General features: G+C 38.1%; 1 protein-coding gene across 3 annotated transcripts in view; it reads left to right on the top strand.

Moving 5' to 3' along the window:
- The first annotated feature begins 945 nt into the window (after positions 1-945).
- Positions 946-24,580, top strand: part of LOC126253243 (uncharacterized protein C16orf52 homolog B) — a 71,719-nt gene continuing 48,084 nt past the window's right edge. The window contains exons 1-2 of one of the 3 annotated variants that reach the window (XM_049954434.1): positions 946-1,239; positions 12,532-12,744. In XM_049954434.1, coding sequence (XP_049810391.1) covers positions 1,131-1,239; positions 12,532-12,744 — 322 coding nt within the window. In that variant the 5' untranslated portion in view covers positions 946-1,130. The remainder of the gene's footprint in view (positions 1,240-12,531; positions 12,745-24,580) is intronic. The other 2 variants (XM_049954433.1, XM_049954432.1) reach the window with 2 other exon arrangements.

The following is a 24,580-nucleotide window of genomic DNA, read 5'->3' as shown; positions in this document are numbered from 1 at the left end:
TGTGACGAGTTTTATATCCTTTTAAATGTAAATAAGCTATTTTTGATTGATTACACATCCACAACGGCGATTTCATGGGGGATTTGTGGAAGCTACATTAGCATATCTGTTCTTAATTTATAAGTACTTATTGTGAATTCTTGTTTTCTAGTACCTTCCATATCCCACAGGACCTCCTCGCTATGGATCAATTGAGAAGTACATCTAATCTTATGTAATCAAAGATAAATCAGGGCCAAAAACACATTTTCATAAGAAATAACACTCAAAGACGAAAATACTGTCTACTCTGGTAAACTAACCAACAGCTTCCATGTATAAGTATAATCTGCAGAGATGTCACTCTTCTAAGATTTTAGAATCTTATTGTTTTCGTTGATCTAGGCATTTAGAATAACTAAATTTTAGTCTAACAGCTGCCATATCACACGTGGGGGCTATTTTACTCTTGTAATCTACAATCTTGTAAACTAAATTACGAAGTTTATATGTCACAGTTTTTTGTGACATATTGAGTTTATTTATTTATTCATCTAAAAATCTTTCAGGATTAAGAGATAGGCCTGCAGCATGACTTGCAAATATTGCACACACACACACACACACACACACACACACACACACACACACACACATACAGGCACACTCTTACAGAAAACTAAAGATAGGTTGTTATTCTTGCATTTCCACAAGCTGTGAAAGTGTAATTGCCGATCAACGTTTTGATTTTTTTCAGCAATAAAACGAAAACACACTGAAATCGAATGGAGTACAACAGCAATTACTCCACGATAGCTGCAACAAGGTACTCGAACTACGGCGACCAGGAAACAACTTTGAAATTTTTGTGACATGACAAAAGTTGCGTCGCTTAAGTTACGCCACTGAAAACTGTGAGTTCACACATACAATATCGTTGCATCTGCAGTATGCCAATAACTGTGGCGACACTTTTTTTGCGCATGTAAACCTCGCTTTATCGTCCATGATGTTTGAGAATGACAGTTAGGTGACAGATGTTGCTTGAATGGGTATTATAACTTTTGTGACATGTGTGTTCGACTGAACCTGCTAAACAGATTTTCATTTTCTTTTGATTTATTACCCCTGTGATCTACACAGACAGCAACATGGATAAGCTGACACTCATTTCGGGAACCTTGTTTTTAGCAGCTGATATATTTGCAATAGTAAGCTTGGCTATGCCTGATTGGATTACAACGGAAGTTGGAGGTACAAGTTAGTATAAATTAATTTCTCACCCCTGTGCAGAATTTGCTGTTATGATATGTCATACTCTGCAGTGAAAGGTACCGCGGTGAAAATTTTACATTTATTAACGACGTTTGTAATTAGTAAACTGTTCGCCAATAGCATGAAGTGTTGCATGTCTGTTAAACATTATCGAATACTTTAATGCTTTGCTTAGTGAACAAGTAATCTGTTTACTCCGGTAGACTTTTTCATATTTGATGTTACATCAAGTGCATGTCTATTATAGGTCGTCTCCAGCACTCTCGGAAAAGATTGACAATAGTGCGAGAAGACAAAATGAGTGAATTGCTAGTTTACGTATATACAGTACTCGGTGGCTGAAATTAGTCTGGATACCTGTTAAAAGGTCGTCTCTATCTCGTAAATAGCGTTGTAAACAATTATTCAACTGATAATCGGATAACAGTACATTTGGTTTACTTAAATAACGCAATAACAGTACATTTGATTTGCTTAAATCTCAGAGGGTTATAAGTTTGTCGTCATAATAAAATTATTGCCGTAAATTATTTAGGATACCTGAATCAGAATGGCTGGACAGAGCAAATTCCGCCCTTCCGATTATTAGGTCTGTGCCTTAACAGCTGCACTGCCTCATTCGGCTTGCCACTGTTATACAGTGTTCTTTGATGTACACATTTTGCTTCAGGCAACTTATATAAAACATAGCTCCTTCAGTGTTGTACACAGTAAGGACACCTGCTGGTGACTCCTTGATCATGAAAATGCCACTATGCCCTTACATTTCCTCCAATTTGTTTGAAAAACTGGCTCCAGGGCCATAAACAAGCAATTATACCCCATGCACGTCTTTATCCCCTCTCCTCAGTACATCTAAAATACTGAGTCAGCACCCCCCTATGACAACTGAGATGTTGAACTCAGGAGAATGACAAAACATCACGCAGGTTCCATATCAGTTCAGGCAAGCTAAGAAAAAATCTTACCTTTGTAGGTGCTGATTCAGTGAAGAGTTTTCGGAATCTTCACACATTTTGGAATTGTTCAACACACTGGACTCGCATTCGGGAGGACGACGGTTCAATCCCGTCTCCGGTCATCCTGAATTAGGTTTTCTGTGATTTCCCTAAATCCTTTCAGGCAAATGCCGGGATGGTTCCCTTGAAAGGGCACGGCTGATTTCCTTCCCTGTCCTTCCCTAACCCGAGCTTGCACTCCGTCTCTAATGACCTCGTTGTCAATGGGACGTTAAACACTAATCTCCTCCTCCTCCTCCCCATTTTGGAATCATTCAACATGTTGGTTGGAATTCTCTCTCTTACTCATCTTTCATAAGAAATAAAATTCAGTGTGAAATAAGGCTAGCTTTTGATGTAAGAGACCAGTGTGTGATAACGTCGCAATAGAAACTGGTTTAATGTGTGGCAAAATTTTCAGTTGTTTAGAAAACCTGTTCAGATGGAAAAAAAGGTGGAAGTTCTCCTTTTCAGGAAATGCAGTACTTGATAGTAGTAACTGCTGGTAAAAAAAATAAGGTAATAATAATAAATCGGGATTGTTGTTTTTTTTTTTTTTTTGTGTTTGGGGGGGGGGGGGGCACCAGAAAGCTTCAGCATCAGAACTTGACACATATTTCCAAACTGAGGATATTGTACTCGTGAAGTTATTACCTTTCAGTTTTTCCCCAAAATCACATTCCCCAAGAAACAATGTCAATTCAATGCAGTAAAATAACATTTTCAACCTGACCATCTCAGATTTCTTTAAAATTTGATGCATTCAATGACCCACATAAGAGATGGAAAATACCGATTTGCAGGTGTGTGTTACAACTGTGAAGAAAGTTGTACACCTGTAAAGTTTGGAATTAGTGCGAAATTTACATGTGTCTGTTACAACATAAATGACTGTAATTCTGGTTCTAATTCAGTTACAATAATGAAAATGGTACCTTTGGAAAGCTAACGAGTATACCTTTACATTGATATGCTACGTGGCGAGTTTCTGAGAATTTTCATAATACGGGTCATTGACATTGACCTGTGACCTTAAATGTCTCAAAACACCCCATCTTCAATCTTTTTTTTTTTTTTTAAAAAAAACATATTTAATTGCTCCCGTGTTACTATAAATATGGTAAATATCAAGATGGCACACGAAAGGCATCATGCACAAAAAATTATTTTGTCAGCATCAGTACACTACTGAAATGAAGAAGGGAACACACATATATGAAACACAAATTATGATAAGTGCAATCCATAAGTAATATTGTACAAAAATATGGTTTACGTTATTATCGTGGTATTATGAATTATTTACGTTACAGTTGTAATGAAAAGGCAATGAAAAGTTATTAGATATCTCCTCACGATTCTCCAACTAAGTTGTTAATTTTCACATCTGATGCAGAGAGACAGTATGTCCTTCCCGTTGGTGTCACTGGATCCCCTCTTGTGATAATGTCACATTTTCTAATGCTGTAAGTGTCCAGTTTGGCAGGAAACACAAATGGCTGAGATGGTCCATGTGGATGCAAGTTGACCTTTACTTCATCTGTTTCTTCACATGTTTGTAAGACATATGCTACCCACCAATGACTGTCATACATACAGGCAACAAATCCATGTAGGCATGATGGGAAACCGATGTATAATGGAAGACACATGAAGGAATATTTTCCTTGCACCACTCAAAAAACTGTCGTGATGTCAAAATATGATTTTTGTAAGGTCACTTGAGGCTGGCAAGTCTTGCTAAACTTTTTACAGCCCCTGCTATGCCATCACAAGGTCCTTTACCATGTGCTGTAGCAGAAAAAAAAAAAAAAGCCATTCTGCTGCGACATCAAAATCTTCTTGATGGTAGGACAGACTTGTAAAGTTCTTTGTGTTTTTGTATTGGGCTGCACATCCATCTAAAAGTAATAATGTGCTTTGGATTTGAAAACTGACATTTTAAGAAATTGATGAAATTTGTGTGGAAAGAATAAACACACACTGTATCATGCTGAAGGCAGGCAGATATTTCCACGTATGATACATGTCGTATTTCATTAGTGCTTGAGTCTCTGTAGTAAGCTACAAATGGGTGAATTGTAGCCTGTGAATTATTCCAGTGGAATCCTTGTACCTCATCCTGAATGGTGAGGGAGTAATTTTCTGCAAAGTCACAAAGAATAAGAAACTCGTTTACTTTGAGACCTTCTTTAGTGATTTTACAGAAATGTGACTGCTGCTGGGAGATAAATGAGTGCGGTAGGAGCTGTTGCAACCTTGATGCAAACACCTCAATGAAATCGTCTGTTGACTTTGTTATAGCCTCTAGAACTACCCTGCCTGTAGTTCACCAACACTTATATGCAATTTCGTCAATGCAGTTCTTACCAAACAGACCATACAGATAATCAGTTAGTCTTGTCACACCTGGACAATAGGGACATGAACCTAAGAAACATGCTGGTACTGCAGGATTGCATGTAACAAATGCTACACAGTGCTTGTATGATGGTAATGTGTGTTTGTCACTCTTTGTTAGTGCTGTAAGTTTACAATCTTCAATCATTAACTTGAAATTCTGTTGCAAGACACACACTCAAACAGCATAGGTTCCACTGGCATTGACAAGAACATAGTGCTTTGGCTGCAACTCACAAAATTTGGAGAATCTATTATTTATATCTAGGTATTTATTTTTGAAATATGCATACAGTTCCTTAAGATTGTGCAACACTAGCTGCTATTGTTTATGTACTGTAATTCCATTTTCTTTCACAGACACAGTTATTCTTCGTGGAATCATATGGCTCATGTCATGATCACAGTAAAAATCACACACACACTGAACAGATTTCTCACATAATGTCTTACCTGGCTTTGGATTTGGTGTCGCTAATATACCATGTTCTGCCACTAACTGTTTTGCTCTCTGTACCGTGTAATCTGAAGCAGAAAATTCTTTCATAGTTTTCCTTATACTCCAACTCTTTGGAAATACAGTTAGAATTTGTGTTTTGTTGCACATATGGTCTGAATTGTGAAACTTATCTTTCAGCTGGGTGATAATTTCACTTTCTCCATTTTCACTCTCTTCTTTTTCTGGTTGTGCTACATAAGTATGCTCCAACTCTGAGGCTATTTTTTTCAGTTTTTGCTTTGGGTACTTTTTCTCACTCTGGAGCATCTTTTTCTTCACAGGAGATTCACCTAAATACTGAAGGCTACTATTTAAAGCATCGAGTGCCAGATCTGATGCTACTTCATCTTCACTTAAATCTTCTCTGGAAGAACCTGCACAACTGAGGCAACATTTGCAGTGATTGTTGGGTTTTGCGATATTTTTTTTTACATTTAATGCAAATTTTTCTGCCTAACAGTACATTAGGATATTTGTTTATCATCCACTCCTCAACATTCCTTAAATTCTTCTGCACTCATGCATGATGTTCTTCCCTAAACAGATTGCAACAGTACAATTTTGACCTGAAATCAATTTTTTACTGAATATTACTTTACGATACATTTACACTGCACTTTGTTAAACAAGCCACAGCCATAGAACATATGAAACAAAATTTGCATAATATATAGAGATCAGTGGACTAATGGTGACTAGTTGAAATAAGTGTCTCTCTAATTGGCTGTTCACTAAAACAGGCTAATGTTGATTCTTTGAAATAGAAGTGTCTCTCATTGCCTGTTCACAGCTAGAAATATTAAACTGCTCTGAATAAAAGTAACTGCTTTTGGCTGGTGTTACAGAAAAAACTGGATACCCAGCTGCTTACTGCATGTTGATGGTGTACTTAAGTTGACAAAATAATTTTTTGTGCATGATGCCTTTCCTGTGCCATCTTGACATTTACCATGTTTATAGTAACATACTGGAGCAATTAAATATATTTTTTTCAAAAAAATGGAATATGGGGTGTTTTGAGATATTCAAGGACAAGGGTCAAGGTCAATGACCCTTAGTATGAAAATTCTCAGAGGCCTGCCATGTGGTGTATCAATGTAAAGGTCTATTCATTAGCTTTCTAATGGTACGATTTTAATTGCTGTAACTGAATTAGAATCAGAATTACTGTCATTTATGTTGGGACACACGCTTGTAAATTTAGCACAAATTCCAAACTTTCTAGACCTGTAACTTTCTTCACAGCTGTAATACACTTCTGAAAATTTGTATTTTTCCATCTCTTATCTGGGTCACTGAATGCACCAAATTTGAAAGAAATCAGAGAGGGTCAGGTTGAGAGGTGCGTTGAATTGACATGGTGAACAATAAAACTCTAAGATTCTCTGCTTGAATAAGAATATAATCGATTTGTTTAATAGTCGTACATGTAATATTCATGCAATTAGATCAAATAAATAAAAAAATTGTATTGATGATGTAACGAACGGTAGAGAACAAGTGGATAGTTCCAGTGTGCTTTATCACTGGGTGTTGAGTCTTGTTGCTGTTGTTGTTTTTTTTTTTTTTTTTTTTTTCAACAACAGCTGATGGGCAGTTGAGTGTACCGAGTGTCAATGTGGAGCTTGAGTGACAGCTGATTGTGAACTCTGATAGATGGGCTGCTCAAGGCTGGTGCCAAATGGATTGTGGCAGCTGCTGGATGTTTGGTTAAAAATGACCTGTCATGTATGTGTGGCTGCCAGCCTGTTTGTCGATTTCCTGATGTTAGTTGATGTAACAGACAGAGAGCTGCAGGAACGCACAGTAAGCACCTTACGGCTTATGGCATTGCATAGGCACATTCTGGGGATAAAGTATCATGAAATGGATGCTGAGTTCAATGTTGAACTCACTAAACACTTCTCTGTCTTGTAAAATGAGATAAAACTGTAAGTTTGTTTGAGTATCATCCATGTAGGAAAATGTTCAGAATAACTTCAGTTTGAAATTGTTAACACTCATGCAGTACTTCCAAATGCCAGTCTTGCATTTTAATGAAAAACATAACTGATATGTTTCCATCTCCATTTTTCATCTATTCAGTATTATGTGCATGCATGATGTCTCAGCTGAATATGTTGTAAACAATCTCATGATGCCGGTCTGGTCAGTTTGATATAGTATGCCTATTTGTAGCAGTCTGTGAAAGTTTTTACATCTTGTATTTAATGACATGCAATGCAGCCACCTGCACTTCTGGCAACCCACAAGGATACGTCCCCAAGGGTGGGGTTGACTTTTTGCACCATCCATAGGGCTGTGTAGTTTAGACTACCAGGCATCGCTCTCTGCAACCATTCACCCTGGTGAAGTAATTGATAGAAAAGAATTTCTTGTGATCCACTAAATAATTAGAGCCCTGAAATTCCTCATTTGTGTTATTATGTGTATGGTGCAAGATGAATTTATGCTTTAAATGTTTGAATGACAATTATCATAAAAATGTACACCTTGTAGCAAAAAATACACACTACTGAACGGCAAAGACAAATAGATTAATTATCTTTTTTTATTTTTAATTGTATTTTTTGCATTTAAGTATTGCACCAGATAGATAAAAAAACATTTTAGTTAGATCATGTAGCTGTTTCTCTAAAATAAAAAGTCCTAAGAAAATGAAGAATGTGAAAGTAATAAGGAATGGTAAATTTTATTCTGATCATTACCTCCCTAATATTGAGGTTGAACTCCCACCTAATAAAATAAAAAAAACAAATAAAGTAGAATATACAAAGACTTATTATAACAAAAGAATCAGTCCAGGAGTATCAAAACAAAATTGAACATGGTAAATGACCATAATTGTGTAAAAAAAATTTAAAAAGCTGCGCAGAAAGCATTTTCGGTCCATCAAATATAAAATATGATGGAATGAAATAAATTAAGAACATTTAAGAGAGAAAATGGAAAAAATAGAAATAGTGAAAAAATTGAGTACTGTGGTCAATTTTGTCAGCAGAGAAACAAAACAGCAATGGTAAGTAGAAGAACTAAGATATTTTGAAAAGACAGAACTTGCAGATAATGAGGAAACTTTTGGAAAAGAAAGAAACTGTGACTTTAACCAGATATTTAAGGGCAGACTGAAGCCATATTAAACTCTCTCTCTCTCTCTCTCTCTCTCTCTCTCTCTCTCTCTCTCTCTCTCTCTCTCTCTCTCTCTCTGGAGGGTAGCCTTGATATATCCACTACATAATAAAAGGCAATAGACAAGTTGTTAACAACTGTGTAGGAATTTCCTTTCTACCAGTTAAATATAAAATGTTTTCCAGGATTTTGCTAAACAGAGTAGAAATGACACTGGACAGCCATTTAGGTGCATATCAGAGCAGTTTTAGAAGGGGCAGATAATGTTCTGAACAAATATGTAATTTGTAGTTGATCATTCACCACAGATTACTGAATTCAAAAGATCTTGTAGTAATATTTCCCAATTTCAAAAAGGCCTTTGATTCCATTGATAAACTATAGATACAATAAACTGAGAATTTAGTGCAAAGTTTAACTTAGCAAATCTAATTTGTGAAACACATACAGACACTGTATTGAAAGTGAAATTTATGAGAGCAATATCTCAGTCCTGTGAAATACACAGGTGTGTGGCAAGGTGGTGGTCTGTCTCCAGTTCTTTCTTGACTGTATTGTAGGAGAAATAGAGAATTTGGAATGAAAAACTGAAAAAACTGAAAAAACTGGAAAACTTCACCAATAAGGTGCAAAGAGGGAACAAAAATATTGGAATAAACTCTCTCTCATATGCAGATGACTTTGCTATATTTTCTGAAAATGTGACATATACTGTAATATAAATTAATCTTTTAGAAGAAATAGCCAGTAGGATTGGCTTCAGAATTTCTGCAGCAGAAATAAATTTTTCACAAACATTAAAAATGCACTGAAATTTCTTGTAACAGATTGTGGACAAATTAAAGAAGCTAAAAATTTTTAATGTCTTTGGGAGATGATCCAAGAAAATGGTTTGGAAATAGCTACTATAGAGGAAAGGATACATAGAATGAAAAGGGCATTTGGTATAACAAAAGACAACAAGAAATGTATGCTCAAAATGCAAAAATAAGACATTACATCAGAGTAGTGAAGCCAGAACATTTACATGCAAGTGAATGTCTAGCATTAAACTGTAATTTACATCAATTAGAAATATTAGAAAGGTGACAGAATAGGAAAATATTAGGCCAGTGAAAAAACTATGGAAGGTTGAAAATTATTGAAAACATATCAGAATTAATGAGGAAAAGAAGCCTGGTGTTTTTTGGACATTTATATTGAATGCAAGACAGTAGAATAACCAAAAAGCTCTTCAAATATTTGTGAGATAAGAAGTCAACATCAAATTGGATAGGTGGAATAAAATAACATTTAGAAAAAAATATAAAATCTGAAGAAACTACTGACAGAATTATTAAGGAAGAAAAGTACCGAATGTGGAAGGATTCCGAAGTAGGAGAGGGAATAAAACTGATCTGAAGTAGAAGAAAAATCAGAATGAACAGGTGAAAGAGTAATGGAAGAAAAGAACAGAACAGTGAATAAGGAATTGAAATTCTCATGTGGTTCTTAGTTGACCCATCTGAGAAGAAAAACAAAAAAAAAAAAGTCACATGGACAAAGATTCCAAATGGAAAAAGAATGACACGAAGTAAAAAATGAGAGCAAATGAAAACATTAATGCAATGATTAAAATGATAGTGCAAAAATTTAGAAGTAATAAAAATTTAAACTAATTCATTGAATGAAAATAAAGACCAGTCATTTTGATACAGATGGAAAAAAGTTGGAACTTGCATGATTGAAACCCATCAGCTTCAGCATACCATCTTATCTGCTAGGGTACAGTGCCAGTTAAAAAAAACTGTTGTTATTTTTAAGGCTGTAGTGCATGTCAAGAACTTTTTTGTTGGTTACTCACAGATGAATTCCTGCAGAGGCGAATGACTGCAGGCTGTGATACTTGGCAACCTGACCTACGCAACAATATAGATTATTTCAAAAAGTCTGTTTCTCCCCAGTGGATATCTCCCTGTCAGTAGTAAATGTTTAGCAACTACTCAGCTTACAGAAATTGCTCCACATTTCTACTGAAATTTGTGTAGCATTAGTCTGTCAACTTTTACATTGATTCTGCAGATTATTTTGAAACCTAATCAGGGAGAGATTACACTTAGATGGTATGCACATTGAGAGTGATTCAGGAGGAATGTCTTGTAATTTGTTGTTTGATTCTACATATGAAAATAAACTGCAAAGTCCTATGAACATGAACATGTGTCCAATTTTCAGTTGTTACAGAGCTGGAGAAGTTTGACGACTACACACATCCTTGAATGATTATGAAGACAAGTGTGAATATTACTTACCAATGCAGTGCAGGCACTGTGGTCAACAGAATAAAGGCGAGACATGACTGATCCATGTACAAGAAGTGTGAGGGTTTTCCAACAGAAGGCAGCATTGTGATGTTGCACCAAGGCAACAGTTTGTATTGATTCGAGAATTTACACTTAAATTCTGGACCTTCTGCCGCCTCGAACATGCCATATTTTAAAAATAAGTGTGAGAGAGAGCCTATTTACTGCGCAACACATCTGTGTGTGCAGGTTGGACGTTGGTCTTGGGAGGATAGGAAATGCTTCACACGAGCGACGCCGACAAGTGTTTGCCGATAGAACCAGTATGGAAAGTACAAGGAGTAATTATGTGTTATTCCTTGGTAGTTGAATAATTGTAATTGTTATAGACAATTGAAACAAGATTTGTCGAGAGACACTTACTTAATCTTGGTGTTAGACTTACTAGAAGCAAGACCTGTCTTTGAATTTCTGGTGGTTATTAAACCCACCACATTGTAATTAAACTTAATAGTATCTAATGGTTATCGACACAGTTGACTTGCAAGAGTTTGTATGCTTATGTGAAACTTGTGAAAATGAAAATATACATGAACTGAACTGAAAGTATTATGAGGGTACCGAGTTATTTCGGGCACATTAGCTGTCAGCTCGATATTCTACAAACACAATGGTGTACATTACATTCTGAGGTCTTGTACCCATTTCACATGCAGCCTGTGCAACATCTGCATCCAGATACTCAATGACCAGACAGCAATATTGTGAATGGTTGACTGTACACAGAGATGTTGTGCAATACCCTTTATTTACAGATGAGCCTACATTTACATGCAGTGGTATCATAAACACCCACAGTTGTCATACACAACAATATGGAAATGAGATTGTAGGTTAGATTGTCAGTGAACGTGTGGACTGGTATGATTGATGACCTGTTGATAGGGTCTTTGTTCCTGCCAAATTGCGTGACAGCCGCAGTGTATGCACATTTCGTGATAGAAAGCCTGCCTACATTTTTGGAAGACATTGCATTAGAGCAGTGGCAGCAAATGTATCTGCAACATGAAGGAGCACCAATTCACTGTACCAGACAAGTATCTCAGTATCTGAATAACATATTTCCTCAACCGTGGACTGGCCATGGCAGACCCATTAACTGTCCTGATCTAACTCCATTAGACTATTGTTTATGTGGCTGGTTGAAGGGGGATGAATACTCTATGAAGGTGGATAGTTGTGAAGAAGTTGTTGCTCACATCACCGATGCTGTTGCTTGTATTAAAGACTGCTGAGATTATATTTGATTTGCAGTGCAACACACCCTCCAACGCTTTGACAAGTGCATTGAGATTGATGGGAGATTTTTGAACACCTCTTATAGGATGGATTAGTCATCTGTCCTACCATTATTCTGTCCGCCACCTTTTTGGCAAGTAATATTAACTCTTGTTTTCATAATCATTCATGACTATGTGTAGTCTTCAGCCTCCCCCAGTTCTGTAATAATTGAAAATCAGACACCTGTCCATAGGACTTTGCAGTTTACTTTCACATGTAGAATTACCTCTCAAATTATGTGGCACTCCCCCTGAATCACTCTGTATAAAATAATTGTTAAAGAAATATGGAGATGACTTATTTAGTGTAACTTTGTTATGTAAAGCATGTATCATGTATTGTGTAACAAGCATGTGTTATGTTATTCTGGCATTAGTGTAGATCATGTTTGGCATTTGATTCATTGTGTTTTGATTGTAGCAAACAGAGGAAAAATAACTCTGTAGTTGATTAATATGTGTGCATTTGATTGTTGATAAAGGAAAAAGTAAATTTATGCTTTCACAATAGAGACCTTTTCATTTTGCATGCAAGAAAATTGCAAGTTTATAGATAGAGATAGCTGTGATAGGTTGTAAATTTCATGAATGACAGAATATTTTATCACTTATTTTGTTTTTGTATCCAGGCGACACGCGTTTGGGCCTCATGTGGACATGTATGACACTGTACAACAGACAGCCTACCTGTTTCACACCAGATCTGCAACCTGAATGGCTACTTGCACTTGTCTGCATCTTTGTTGGATGTATATGTATCACAACTACTATAATTCTCTTAATATCATCTCACTGGGACAGGAACGTTGTACCATATGCAAGATGGGTTGGTTTCACAGCAAGTAAGTTACAACCATTTTTATTTTTATGAGTAGTTAGTTACAATTATCCATTTAGAAGGGAATGGATATAATTAAAATTATGTGGATGTTGTGAGAGTCTTAGCCAGTACTTGTTCAACAAGTTGAGTCATGATTTTCTTATTTCATAGGAGTGTAAGCAAACCATGAACCACTTGTGCTTCAAAAACACATGTCAACAAATCAGTTTAGCTGTCTTCATATATTAATGTAACTTTCTGTATTTCTGTATTGTCTATTGTACCTACACTATTACAGCATTGTAATTATTGTTAGTACAACTGGATCTTGGTATTGTTACAATATACATTTAGAATGTTCAGGAATAATATCGTGCTACAGCACTGAAAAATTAAGAGTTTGTTCACTATCTGTAATGCTCACATTAGAATTAAAGTTTGGTCCATCCAATCCAAATACTAGCCCATGTTTAACTGACTTGTGTGATCACCAGACACTGAAAATTTTGTGCAAGAAAAAGGTCATATAAACTTCAGACATTTCCAAAATTGATTGTGCTCACTCTAATTCACCATTGCTCTGATCCTGGAGTTGTGGATGTATCATTGGATTCATACAAGCAGATATCATTGGCGTGTCACACCCTTATCCTTGAGACACACATAAAACTGGGTGGTAATGCTCACCAGATACATGGGATTAGATATGCAACATATGTCTACTGAGTTTGCCAAAAGGCAAACATCTAAAGGAACCCAGGGTTTGTAACCTGTGGGCTAGTGAGTGCCACCAGTCCTCTGTAACTGTAATCTCTAGGTATACTCCAGTAACCTCCTTAAGGTGAGATCTGTGCCAATAGGTTGAATGGTTGTTAAAGGTAAAATAGTGTTGATGGGCAACCTCTGCGGCACTGTCTGCATCAAGAATGATTAAAGTTTTTGCAGGTGTGCAATGTAAGATAACGTGTGTGTATGTAATGGAAACAGAACGGCCCTCAAGAAATCTAAATAATCAGTTACCAGTGGAATGAGTGGGCCATGGAAGATTTTAACTCTCTCTCCACAGAGTACTTCAGATGAACAAACCTCGTTAAGAAGAGAGAGATTTCCAAAGGGTGAAGAAAATGATATGATAATATGTATCAGTTAAATAAGAAATTAAATTTCAGATTCAGCAAGAATGGCTTTATCGTTGGGACAAAGCAACAATGGTTAGATGTGTTCACAATTTCTTCCCAAACATGGAGGAGTGCAGGGGATTAAAATACATGGAGCCCGTCAGGAGACTTACTCATTGTTAAACTGGACATAGATCTTGCTCGAGCTAGCTGCGAAGCATAAACTGAAGACTAAGCAAAACATACAAGTGTGGTTGTGAAGGATCTCTGGATCATGTGGTGTAGGAGGATAATAGACACTCAGTAGTGGCAGATTATAGTTGGAATTCCTCCCAGAAATGTGCAAGAGTTTATGTGAGGGGATGAGAAATCTACCAAGCGGAACGGCTAGTTGGAGCAACAAAAACAGAATCCTAGGCAGCTGCCTCACAAGAGCTAGTCCCAACAGTACGAGCAAGACTGTGGGAGAAGAAACATCTGTGAATCCTGTGCATAAATAATAATAATAATAATAATAATAATAATAATAAAACATGAATATGCAGATGACACAGTCTGAGGACTTCCAAAGACATTGTTTATAACTGGTTGCCAAGAGGGCCTCTCATGGCAGATCATGGTGGTTGCAGGGACACAAATCAGCTTTGGCAAGTACAGTCTTGAAACGTGACCCAGTGTGCTATATGCAGAACCCTAAGAAAGATAAAACCACATCAACCACGTACGTGGTAAGATGATCATCATCATCATCAGTCCATCTGCATATGGCTGGCTGTCTCTGGGCACCCACTTTCCATGATCACAACCTGAAGTGTTGGAGCAAGTTGGAAAAAAGAATTAAGTAACATTGTCATTAGATTTTTATTATGAGGGACCTCAAAAAGTAAGTTCACACTATTTTGGCAGGCCAAATAACTTTTATTGAGGAGATACAACAAACTGTTTCCTGGATAGTCTCAGTCTTCATAAAGAACGGCCTGAATGTTCCACCTATTCAGTTCCTCAATGATAGAAACTTGTTTCTTGGTCGTGGAGTCATTTGAGAACCACCATTTGAATATCATCTTTGGAAAATCTCTTTCTTCCCACATGTTCTTCCTGCTTGCCGACAAGGTGGAAGTCACATGGTGAAAGATCTAGATTTGTCGATCAGTATCAGTCATGTCAGTGGGGACATTGCCTAATTGTTGGCACTATTCCACTATGGGTAGATGCTACATTGCATTTATTCCATTGCATTTATTCACCAGCAGAATTTTAAGGTGAATTTGTGTGCAATTTGGACCATTTATCCACATGAATTGTACTGTCCCGCGTACTTCATCTTGGAGAACATTTCCAGTTGCCGCCCCATTTCGAATGCGTACTGTGATGCCCTGTTACTTGTACTGCAGCAGAGCTATGTCTACATGAATATCAGTGGTTGATTCATCTATGTATGGTTCAGTGATCAGCCAGACATTTTTATGCTCTACTGTTATAGATCTTTCCTTGCTGATTTTCTCATTTTGATTAGAAGCTTTAGAACTGATGAAGAAATTGATTTTGAAATGTGTGTGATCTCAGTTTTTAGGGAACTGGTATATTTTAATGCGTGATGATATTTTTATAATTTAATTTTATCACTTTTAACTACATTCTTATCATAAGATTAATGTAAGGGCATTCAGTCCTAGTTATCATACATTCAAACAGATATGTGGAAAAAAACTAAGCTTGGAAATAAGACATCCTCTTTATCAATATTATGAAAAAGTTAGTTGCTACTCACCATATAGCGGAGATGCTCTCTCTCTCTCTCCCCAGCTGAGAGAGACTGTGGTCATGTGTGTGTGAGTTGTGTTTGTGTGAGTGCTGGTGCACAGTGGTGTGTGTGTGTGTGTGTGTGTGTGTGTGTGTGTGTGTGTGTGTGTGTGTTTTCCATGTCTTCGAAACATGGGTGACGACTGTTGGTGATTGGGGGGGGGGGGGGGGGGGGAGGGGTCAGCGATAGAATTAGAAATTCATTAACAAACTGCTAAGTCTTCTACCCTAGTCCCAAACACCATTACCAAGCAAGGTGGCACAGTGATAAGACACTGGGTTCATATTGTCATGTTGTAATCACTACCAAGTCCAAGTCCAGTGAAGCCCAACACTTAGTACTGAAAGAACGATTATGATGGACAGACAATAGAATGATATCCTGGAAGGAGAGCGCTGCTATTTAAGCAAACATAAAATATTCCAGAGTATGCAAACATTACAAGCATAAGAAATTTCAAGGTCATTCTAGAAATTCTAAATTATAGATATTCACTGGTGACTGAATGTGAACTGGTGGCACATGGCATGCGTGCTAGCAGTGCTGACTGCTACTCCACATTGCATATGGAACAGATCTCAGCATTACTTCCTCTCCTGGAATAAATGTTTTAGAAGTTATCACTGGAGCCGACTACAGTATCCTAGATCTAGATCTAGGTCTTACCAGTGGACCTTTTGTGCTATAGCGCTGGAAGAACCTCACATGTGGGTCATTCTGTAACATCTTCATCACTGTGATGAGCATTGATGATGGTAGCCTCTCCCATTAAAGCTTCACGATCATCAAGCGGGCCTTCAGTTTCCTTAGCAAGGAGCCTCTACTGTTGATCTGTGCCTCAGGTCTGTAGTTGCATGTGGAGGACACAGAGGACAACTCTGCACTTCCGTTTTTTTTTTTAAAGCGTTGTAATTCTAGACTTTGTATTTGACATTCTTTTGTAAGAAAATCTCTTTTATTTTTAATTATGGTTCTTTGACAGCAATGGTGCTGCTTACTAATTTTATGATAGAAATTTGGATGACATTAATTCCCCTCTGGTGGGAGCTTCAGTAAACTGATGACTTAAACTGGTGGTTGTTAGATGCCTCTCCTTACGCCAGCTAAGTTGGCAGCATAGACACTTATTTGGCTCATGATGAAAATGGATTATAGTACCAGAGAAGAAAGGAAAAAAGTATAAATATCTGTTCTTTTCACTAATACGCATTGCATTATTACCTGCAGTAGTTGAAATAATAGGTAAACTTTTCGAAAGTGTCCACCAGCATTTCCAACAACAAAATGATGATGATATAAGTTGTGATAAATTAATGCATTTATATACTTCAAATGGTAAAACTTTAAAATCACTTCGTATGTTAACCTATATATGTTTCTTTGACATCAGGGCAGCTCATTACAAGCTTCAAAGTTCAACTGAGCACCGAGGTTGACTACTGGAACTCTTGTCATTGTGATGGTGACGATAACGTCGCCTTTAACAGCAAACGACTGCCCAGAGCAATATTTCATATGTGGGGTTGTTTGAATACCTTTGTCAATGTGGAGTTTTAATCTTCCACAATCTTGTGACTGCTTAAGATGCCTGCAAAAAGTCCCATCCAAGAATAACATAACTACATTCTGTTAAAACAACAAATTTGTAGGACTCTGTTCTGTCCTTGACAGCGAGTCTCCCAGTACTTGTTCCTGTTGGCTAAACACATTTCCAATTTGTGACCTTCAGCACAATATCTTTCGTATCATGGAACATAGTATTCCGTAGCCTGTAATGATAAGCATTGGAAATGACAGAATAGGAAGCCACTGACTCGACTAGAACCTGGACAGGTTGGCCGTCAACAGTTTTGGTGAGATTTCCGGACATCTTGAGAACTGTCACCCATGGAGATTTTTCATCTATGGTGGCTTTACCTTTATACCTCACTTAGTTTTCCTGAATTTGGGAGTTGGGCAAGCAAGATGTACCTCTGTATGGTGACTGGGAACAGCTACGGCATCTTGAGGATCGACCTCGTCCAGGGTATGATGATGAGCTTTGTTCCAGAGGTGATCTATAATCATCAGATGTTGAATGGTTTGAACAGGACTGTTGTAGTGGTGCTGCAATAGTCATTAAATGCTTCTCTTCTTTCTCTGGAGTAGTTTAGAACATGTCCAGCAGATCAACAGTGGAAACATACAGGTGTGCTGCCCTCTGCCCTCCAAATGTCTGTTCTTTTGCAGGGTGATATACCTTGCAGAGAAGTTGGTTGTACCTGCATTGGTTGGCTGCTGGTTTGTTGTTTGATGGCTGCAACGGAAGTCCAAGTTGTTTGAATCCATTCTTCAGGGCATGTTTGACTGATGACTGAGACATTTGCTGAAATTTGATACAGCTCTTCTTCAAGATTCTCTATTACCTCCCAATGTATGGGCTTGATAGTAACAGCTTCTGTCTCTTGCGTACTTGGTCCAACGTTTATGGCTGTTGTAAATTGCTGTATCCCTTCTCTTACTGTCTGGTGTCTGAGAAAGGCAAGGCAAGGTTACAGCGGATTTCCACAGCTGACACAGGGACCACATTCAGTAGTCAGTTGTACCTCTTTCATCAGACCCCTCTTAATTGCATTTCTTTGATGTCCTTGCATCACTTGAATTCCTTAGTTGTTATGACACCCTTCACCAGAAGAGATTGGTACATGTCTTCTGCACCTAACATCAAGTGTGAAATTTTGTCGTCTTGTGGGTTCACAGAGTGCTATAAGGCAAAAACATTCTGCATGTAAGACTGTTGCTTCTCCGTGATGATGGATCCAGTTCTTCAGTTAAGTGGACTGGCTGCTGCTTGTTGCCAAATATTTCATTCAGTTTGGCCTGGAGTTTGTTCCAGCTATCAAGGTTTTTTTCATTGATCTCGAAGTGCTGCTGGGCTGTGCCATCCAAGAAAAAGTGAATGTTTGCCAAACACATCATGTCATCCCATCTTTTTTCTATTTAGTGGCACAGTCAAATTCTTTCAGCCATTTTGTTGGGTCCTGACAGTGTCTTCAGAAAACAATGATGGATGCCTTACATGCAGCTTCCTTATTGCTGGTTTGGAATCCATTTGTCTCCTGACTATACAGGCCTTACTAGTGATGTAAAGCTTGTAGTTCGGCTCCTATCCGTGAAAGCGACAGTTCTTACATGTGTAATTGAGGCCACAGTGATGTACACATTTTAAAAAACCTATCGCCGCCACCAAACAATGCCACATAATAACCAGGGCCAACTCCAATTCCAAAAAGCAGAGCCATCAGTGAAGTAAAACACTTAGCACTGGAAGTACGGTTATTAGGAACACACACACACACACACACACACACACACACACACACACACACACACACACACACACAGAACAGGACTGCCTCCCAGATGGATAGTGCTGCTATTCACACAGGCATAGAATATTCAAGCATAACAATATGCAAACATTACAAACATAAGAAATTCTGGTGACTGGATTTGAACTGGTGACCTGCAGCATGACAGTTAATGATACTAACTGCTACTCCATATTGCGTGTGGCACAGCTTACAGCAAAGTTAAGGGCAGCATTCAGATTCCTACCAGCCACCTAGATTTACAATTTTCATGATTTCTCTAAATCACCTAAGGTGAATTCAAGGATGGTTCCTTTGAAAGGGCTCAGCCAATTCCCTCCTCAATCCAAGATTGTGCTACAGATTCCATTACATGACCAAGTCATTGATGTATAGTGAACAGGCAATGCTCAGTGTGCACTCCACAAGAACCCTGGATAGTACAGCTTTAGCTAAACTCCAAAGACGATTCTGCCATTGTGTTTCCTGTATTGGAAGACATTAATGCACATAATGTTCTATTAGGCTTTGCCACTATTTGGCCTAATTATGATGGAATCACAGAATATAACCTCTTGCCTAATGTTTGGCACATTGAATGATGGTGAATCAATCACTTTTATGATTTCACATCTGCTTATGATGTACAGTCCAGATTCCATTACCATTGGGAGTAAATTGAGAGTAGTAGACTACCCCAGACAACTCAAAGCTTTAAAACTCCCTATTCTCGATCTGGCATCTTCCTCCTCCTCCAACAGTGAGATCAGTCCAACATCCATAATTTGTGAATAAATTTTTTGTGTCTTGTTCTTCTTTCAGTCTCTAAACCACTACTACTCACCAGGATATGCTAACCCCTAAATGGCTGGAAGCCTTGGTTTGAAATGACCTGTTTCAAATTCTCCACTGAAAGCACTTTTATATCTGTACTTTAAGCATTCACATTGTGCTCTTAATTTACCAGAACTGCAGATGGACACAATTCTGAGGTTCTTGGCCCAGCCTTTGTTTGGCAAGAGGTTTTGGTGCCTGCTCTGTATGCTGCAGAATGTAGGTGTGTGAATGATCTGAGCATGTTAAAACATCTCAGTGGCGAAAGTGAAATGCAGATTGATTCAGTCTCTGATTTGCAGGCAAGATGGCTGTCATGTCTGTTGTTTCTTGACATCGGCTCTGTGTTCAAATGATGTTTCCACATGGCAGTTGTCATTATTGGCAAGTGGTGCATGCACCCACAAATAGTTGAAGTGTCACTCATCCAAGTTCTCATATTCCGGAAGACACATTAAGTGTAAATAAGGCTGGGTGAATGTTTGAAGTGTGATCAGTTGCTAGCAGCTTGGAGGCACCATCATTCTTCCATTGGTGCAGAGTGCACATTGGTGTGTGCACTACATCAGCCTAGGAGAGGCACACAGACAACAGTGCTGCATCAGGCGCCTGCTGCTGCTGCTTCCAATTGCTCTGCTGTCCCGAGCAGCCGTGGCTGGCATGAAGCGAGCCACACCTGACATGTACAATTCTTGTTCTGGTGACTGAGCAGAAAAAGATGAAAGGCAGTAGTGCAGCTTAACATGGGAAGGCCATGCACTGTAGCGTGTTAGATATCTTATAACTGGAAAGAAAGGGCAGCAGCTTACACAGCATTTAAATGATAATGCCAAAGGGAAAATGGCAACAATTAGAGAAGTGGTGAATATACAACAGCGGTATGAAGAGTGGATGGTATTTATTGAAAATGAATTTTCAAGACAAAAGATAACACAGACAAGAACAAGCAAATTAAAAGTGGAATTAAAGAACAACATTGCAAGGAGCAATAGAGCAGGCAGTGTTAGTTAGCAGCTTGGAACAACTATAAAAAAAAAAAAAAAAAAAAAAAAAAAAAAAAAAAAAAACAGTGAAAATGTATCAGGTTGCCTTCCATTCAGAAAGCTGTTGCATTCAGCAACTGTTATATTGACTTGCAAATAATAGATTTCAGCTATCAGTCATCCTTTTTAAATTTTATTGGCAGATCTAGATTTCTGCTAGAAACTAGCCATACTATGAACTGTGGATGAAGCCTGACCAACAGGCGTTACATGCATTGATAAAAAATTATAGTGCATTGAGAATGGCTAGTTTCTAGCAGAAATCTAGATCAGCCAATAAAATTTAAAAAGGACAACTGATAGCTGAAATCTATTATTTTCAAAAGAAAATATCTGTAAATGCAGTGCTTTTGATGCTGCTTAATAGAGGTACAGCCAAAACAGTTTCTGCTGCTTAAATTGCAGTGGCACAAACTGTACAACAAAATACTTTATTCATAAAGGTCATGACCAAACGAAGAGGGAAAGATAATGCAACAAAAATTAATAATATTTAGAAACCACACCAAAGAAAAAATTCCAGTAAAGATGATAAAGCAAACCAGTAATGTTGTCATCAAGAAAAGATAATGAACAACAAAAATGTGCAAGAGACACTGTTATGTGAACAGCCTAAGAAAAAGAGACCTTTATGTTACTGCATGACATCCCAGAGGTTACAGATGCAAAGACACTAAAAGATGCAATACACACTCAGAACCTTGAAGATGAAATGACCAAGGAAAGCGGCTTTACAGTGTAGTTCAGGACAGGACCAGTGTGAAGAAAAGTGGGCCATCACGTTATTGAAATGAGAGAGTGAAGTGAGTGCTGAGGTTAGAGGAGCTCTCATGAGGTGACAACAAATATATCTTGGATTTTGTTTGGTTTCAGTGACAGACTGCCTATTAGTGAGGATGTGCACTCAATGCCAAGACCTTGGTCATCTGGCAAAACATTATGATGAACAAGTAGCAATTTGTGGATACTGTATGGAAGAAGGCCATATCAGAAAAGACTATAATAAAATCAAACAAAGAAGCAGACTGAGCAAGGCGGCGCAGTGGTTAGCACACTGGGCTTGTATTCACAAGGACAATGGCTCCAGATCCATGTCCGACCATCCTGATTTAGATTTTCCATGAGATCCCTACATCTCTTCAGGCAAATGCTGGGATGTTTCCTTTGAAGGGCACAGCTGAATTCCTTCCCCATCCTTCCCTAATCCAATGGGACCAATAATTTCCCTGTTTGGTCCTCTACCCCCAAATCAATCAATCAACCAAAGCAGCAGGGTGTGTGCCACATAAATGTTCATGGGGAACAGAGTTAATATCACACTTACTGAACCTTCCTAACAAGGCAGGTTTTACAAATGGATATGGGTAGGTGTCCTATAACATAAGAAGTCAAGTGCCATCTAAGTAAAAAAAACATAAATCACCATGGGGGAAGAGGAGGGACAATGAAAGAGCAAGGAATTCGTGGCAAAAAGTGAGCAGTAAGCACCATAGAAAAGGGCACGTACACGGACTGAAGTAACGCTTCATGCACTTACAAGAAAGCAGGAAAGAAGTTTTTGGTGAAAATTCAGAACTATGTGGTATAACAAAGAAGTAAGATTACAGATGGATGAAGTAGTGACATATAATACAGGCAAGCAGGACTTGGTGGTAGAAACTGTGCAGTTGTATGTAGAACATGACAGGAAAATACTGCACTGCCTACAGAAGTGAGATGATTTGCCAATGAAGGATATGAATGTTCAACAAAAATAGTATGAGACTCAGAGCCAGTTCTTACAGGAAAGAAATGTCTACTACAGAAAAATTATCAATATAACATAGACTGGAACAGATCCGTGGCATATTTATGAAAGCACAGTGTGTGTGATGCAACTCACTAGGCTGGAAGGGCTAATGACACTGTGGCATTAAGACATCTGGTAAGGAATGTCTACCCAAAAGGAGAGCATATCACTTTTCCTGTACCTAATTTCATAGACAGAAGCCTCTCGTAGTAAACAGTCTCCCAACGGAAGTGGGAAAACGGAAGAAATTACTGAAACAGGTTTCTGCCAGAAGAAATGAGTTATTTTCCTTAAATGCGTTGTACGAGCACTTGGTGATGACACATGGTCATATAGCATGGGATTACAGACAAGAATGGCCATATGGAAATAAAAATTAGGACAGCTTAAAGCCCTGAGAAGTGCCAGTGCAAGCATTAGGCTGGAGGAGTGGCACAAGAGTTGAAATTAGATGTATTACGTCTCCAAGAACCATATACTGTGGCAGGAAGGGTCAGTGACAAAATAGTGCAGTATTGTTCAAAACATGTAATCTGTATGGAAATGTTAAATGCAAAGAAGAGTTCCATCCTGGTTTATATATAATTTCAATTTAGTGAGGAGAGCTACTAGTATCTACTAAGGATGAAGGACTTCATAATCTGATTAAAATTACTTTGTGACTGATGTTTCAGATAGTTGAGTGGTTGAGGACGGCTACCACCCAACTAGTTTTTTCTCAAGGACCACTTGCTCACTTTGTTGCTTGTTTTGTAGGCATGTGCAACACCTTGTGAAGCATGGCTGGCTGTATGCCAGCAACACTGTCTCCTACCACTGCAGTCTGTCAATCACAAAGTAATTTTAATCGTAGTTTAGTCACATAGGACAAATTAAGTCTTTACTACCCTCCATTGATGCAAATGCAAAGTCAGTATTGTGGCTTAGTTGTCTGCCCGAAGACCATGGAAGACAAATAGAAGAAGCCATTATGGAGCTCAACCTACAGGTATTGAATACACATAGCAGTTTGCCAACCTATGAAGGGAGGGTCAGAGAATTGTCAAACATAGAAGTTTCTCAAGCAAATAGTGCAGCAGCACACCATGTGGAAGGCTAGAAGATTGAGAGTGGAGTGACACTGAGTGATAACAATGTCATAGTCTATACCACCGCTGGAAGAGGAATTCAAGATACCACAGAAAATGTGCACAGAAGACCCAAACAAAACATCAAGGAAGCTTACTAGGAAGCATTGAGAAGGGTGTTTCATTTTCTGGCAACTCCGTTGCAGGGTGACGAGGTGGGCGTTAAAGCACAAGAACTGACAGTGGCTATAAAAACAGCAATGGATGTGTTGATACCTATCAGGATAGCTCCTTCTAGAGGAGTACCTTGCATTTGGATTGAGGTGCAGCAGTAATTAATATGTGAAATTAGAAGAGCTAGGAAGCTATACCAGAGCAGCACGTCCAAAGAAGAAAGAATCCAAATACTGAATAGATACAATAGATACAATGTTTTAAGCAGTATGCAAAACAAAACTGGAACAATGGAAGCAATTTGTGGAGACTAAGTTAGAAATTGATCCCTGGGGGCTTACCGTTCGAAATAGTCTGCGAAAAAATACAAGCACAGTGTTGTCATGCTCAACAGAAATGATGGGATAGTAGCAGAAAGTTGGGAACAGTCAGCTGCTCTGCTAATGGAAACACCGCTTCCTGATGACGGTGAAGAAGGCGAGACAGAAGACCGGTGAAAGTTATGAAAAATGTTATGGGAAGAGTTTAAAAATAATAAATTTGTGTACCTATTCACTCAAGAAGAAATCAGGCAAGTAATTTCGATACTGAAAAAGAAAAAAATCTTCAGACCTGATGGGATGCCTGCCAACGTACTACATTATATGTATAGTAAGCCAAAACGTTGCTATATTCAGAG

This window comes from Schistocerca nitens, chromosome 4, assembly GCF_023898315.1.
Source record: "Schistocerca nitens isolate TAMUIC-IGC-003100 chromosome 4, iqSchNite1.1, whole genome shotgun sequence".
Lineage (NCBI taxonomy): Eukaryota > Metazoa > Arthropoda > Insecta > Orthoptera > Acrididae > Schistocerca > Schistocerca nitens.
The sequence above is the reverse complement of the archived record's forward strand: the minus strand, read 5'-3'. Positions and strand labels throughout refer to the sequence as shown.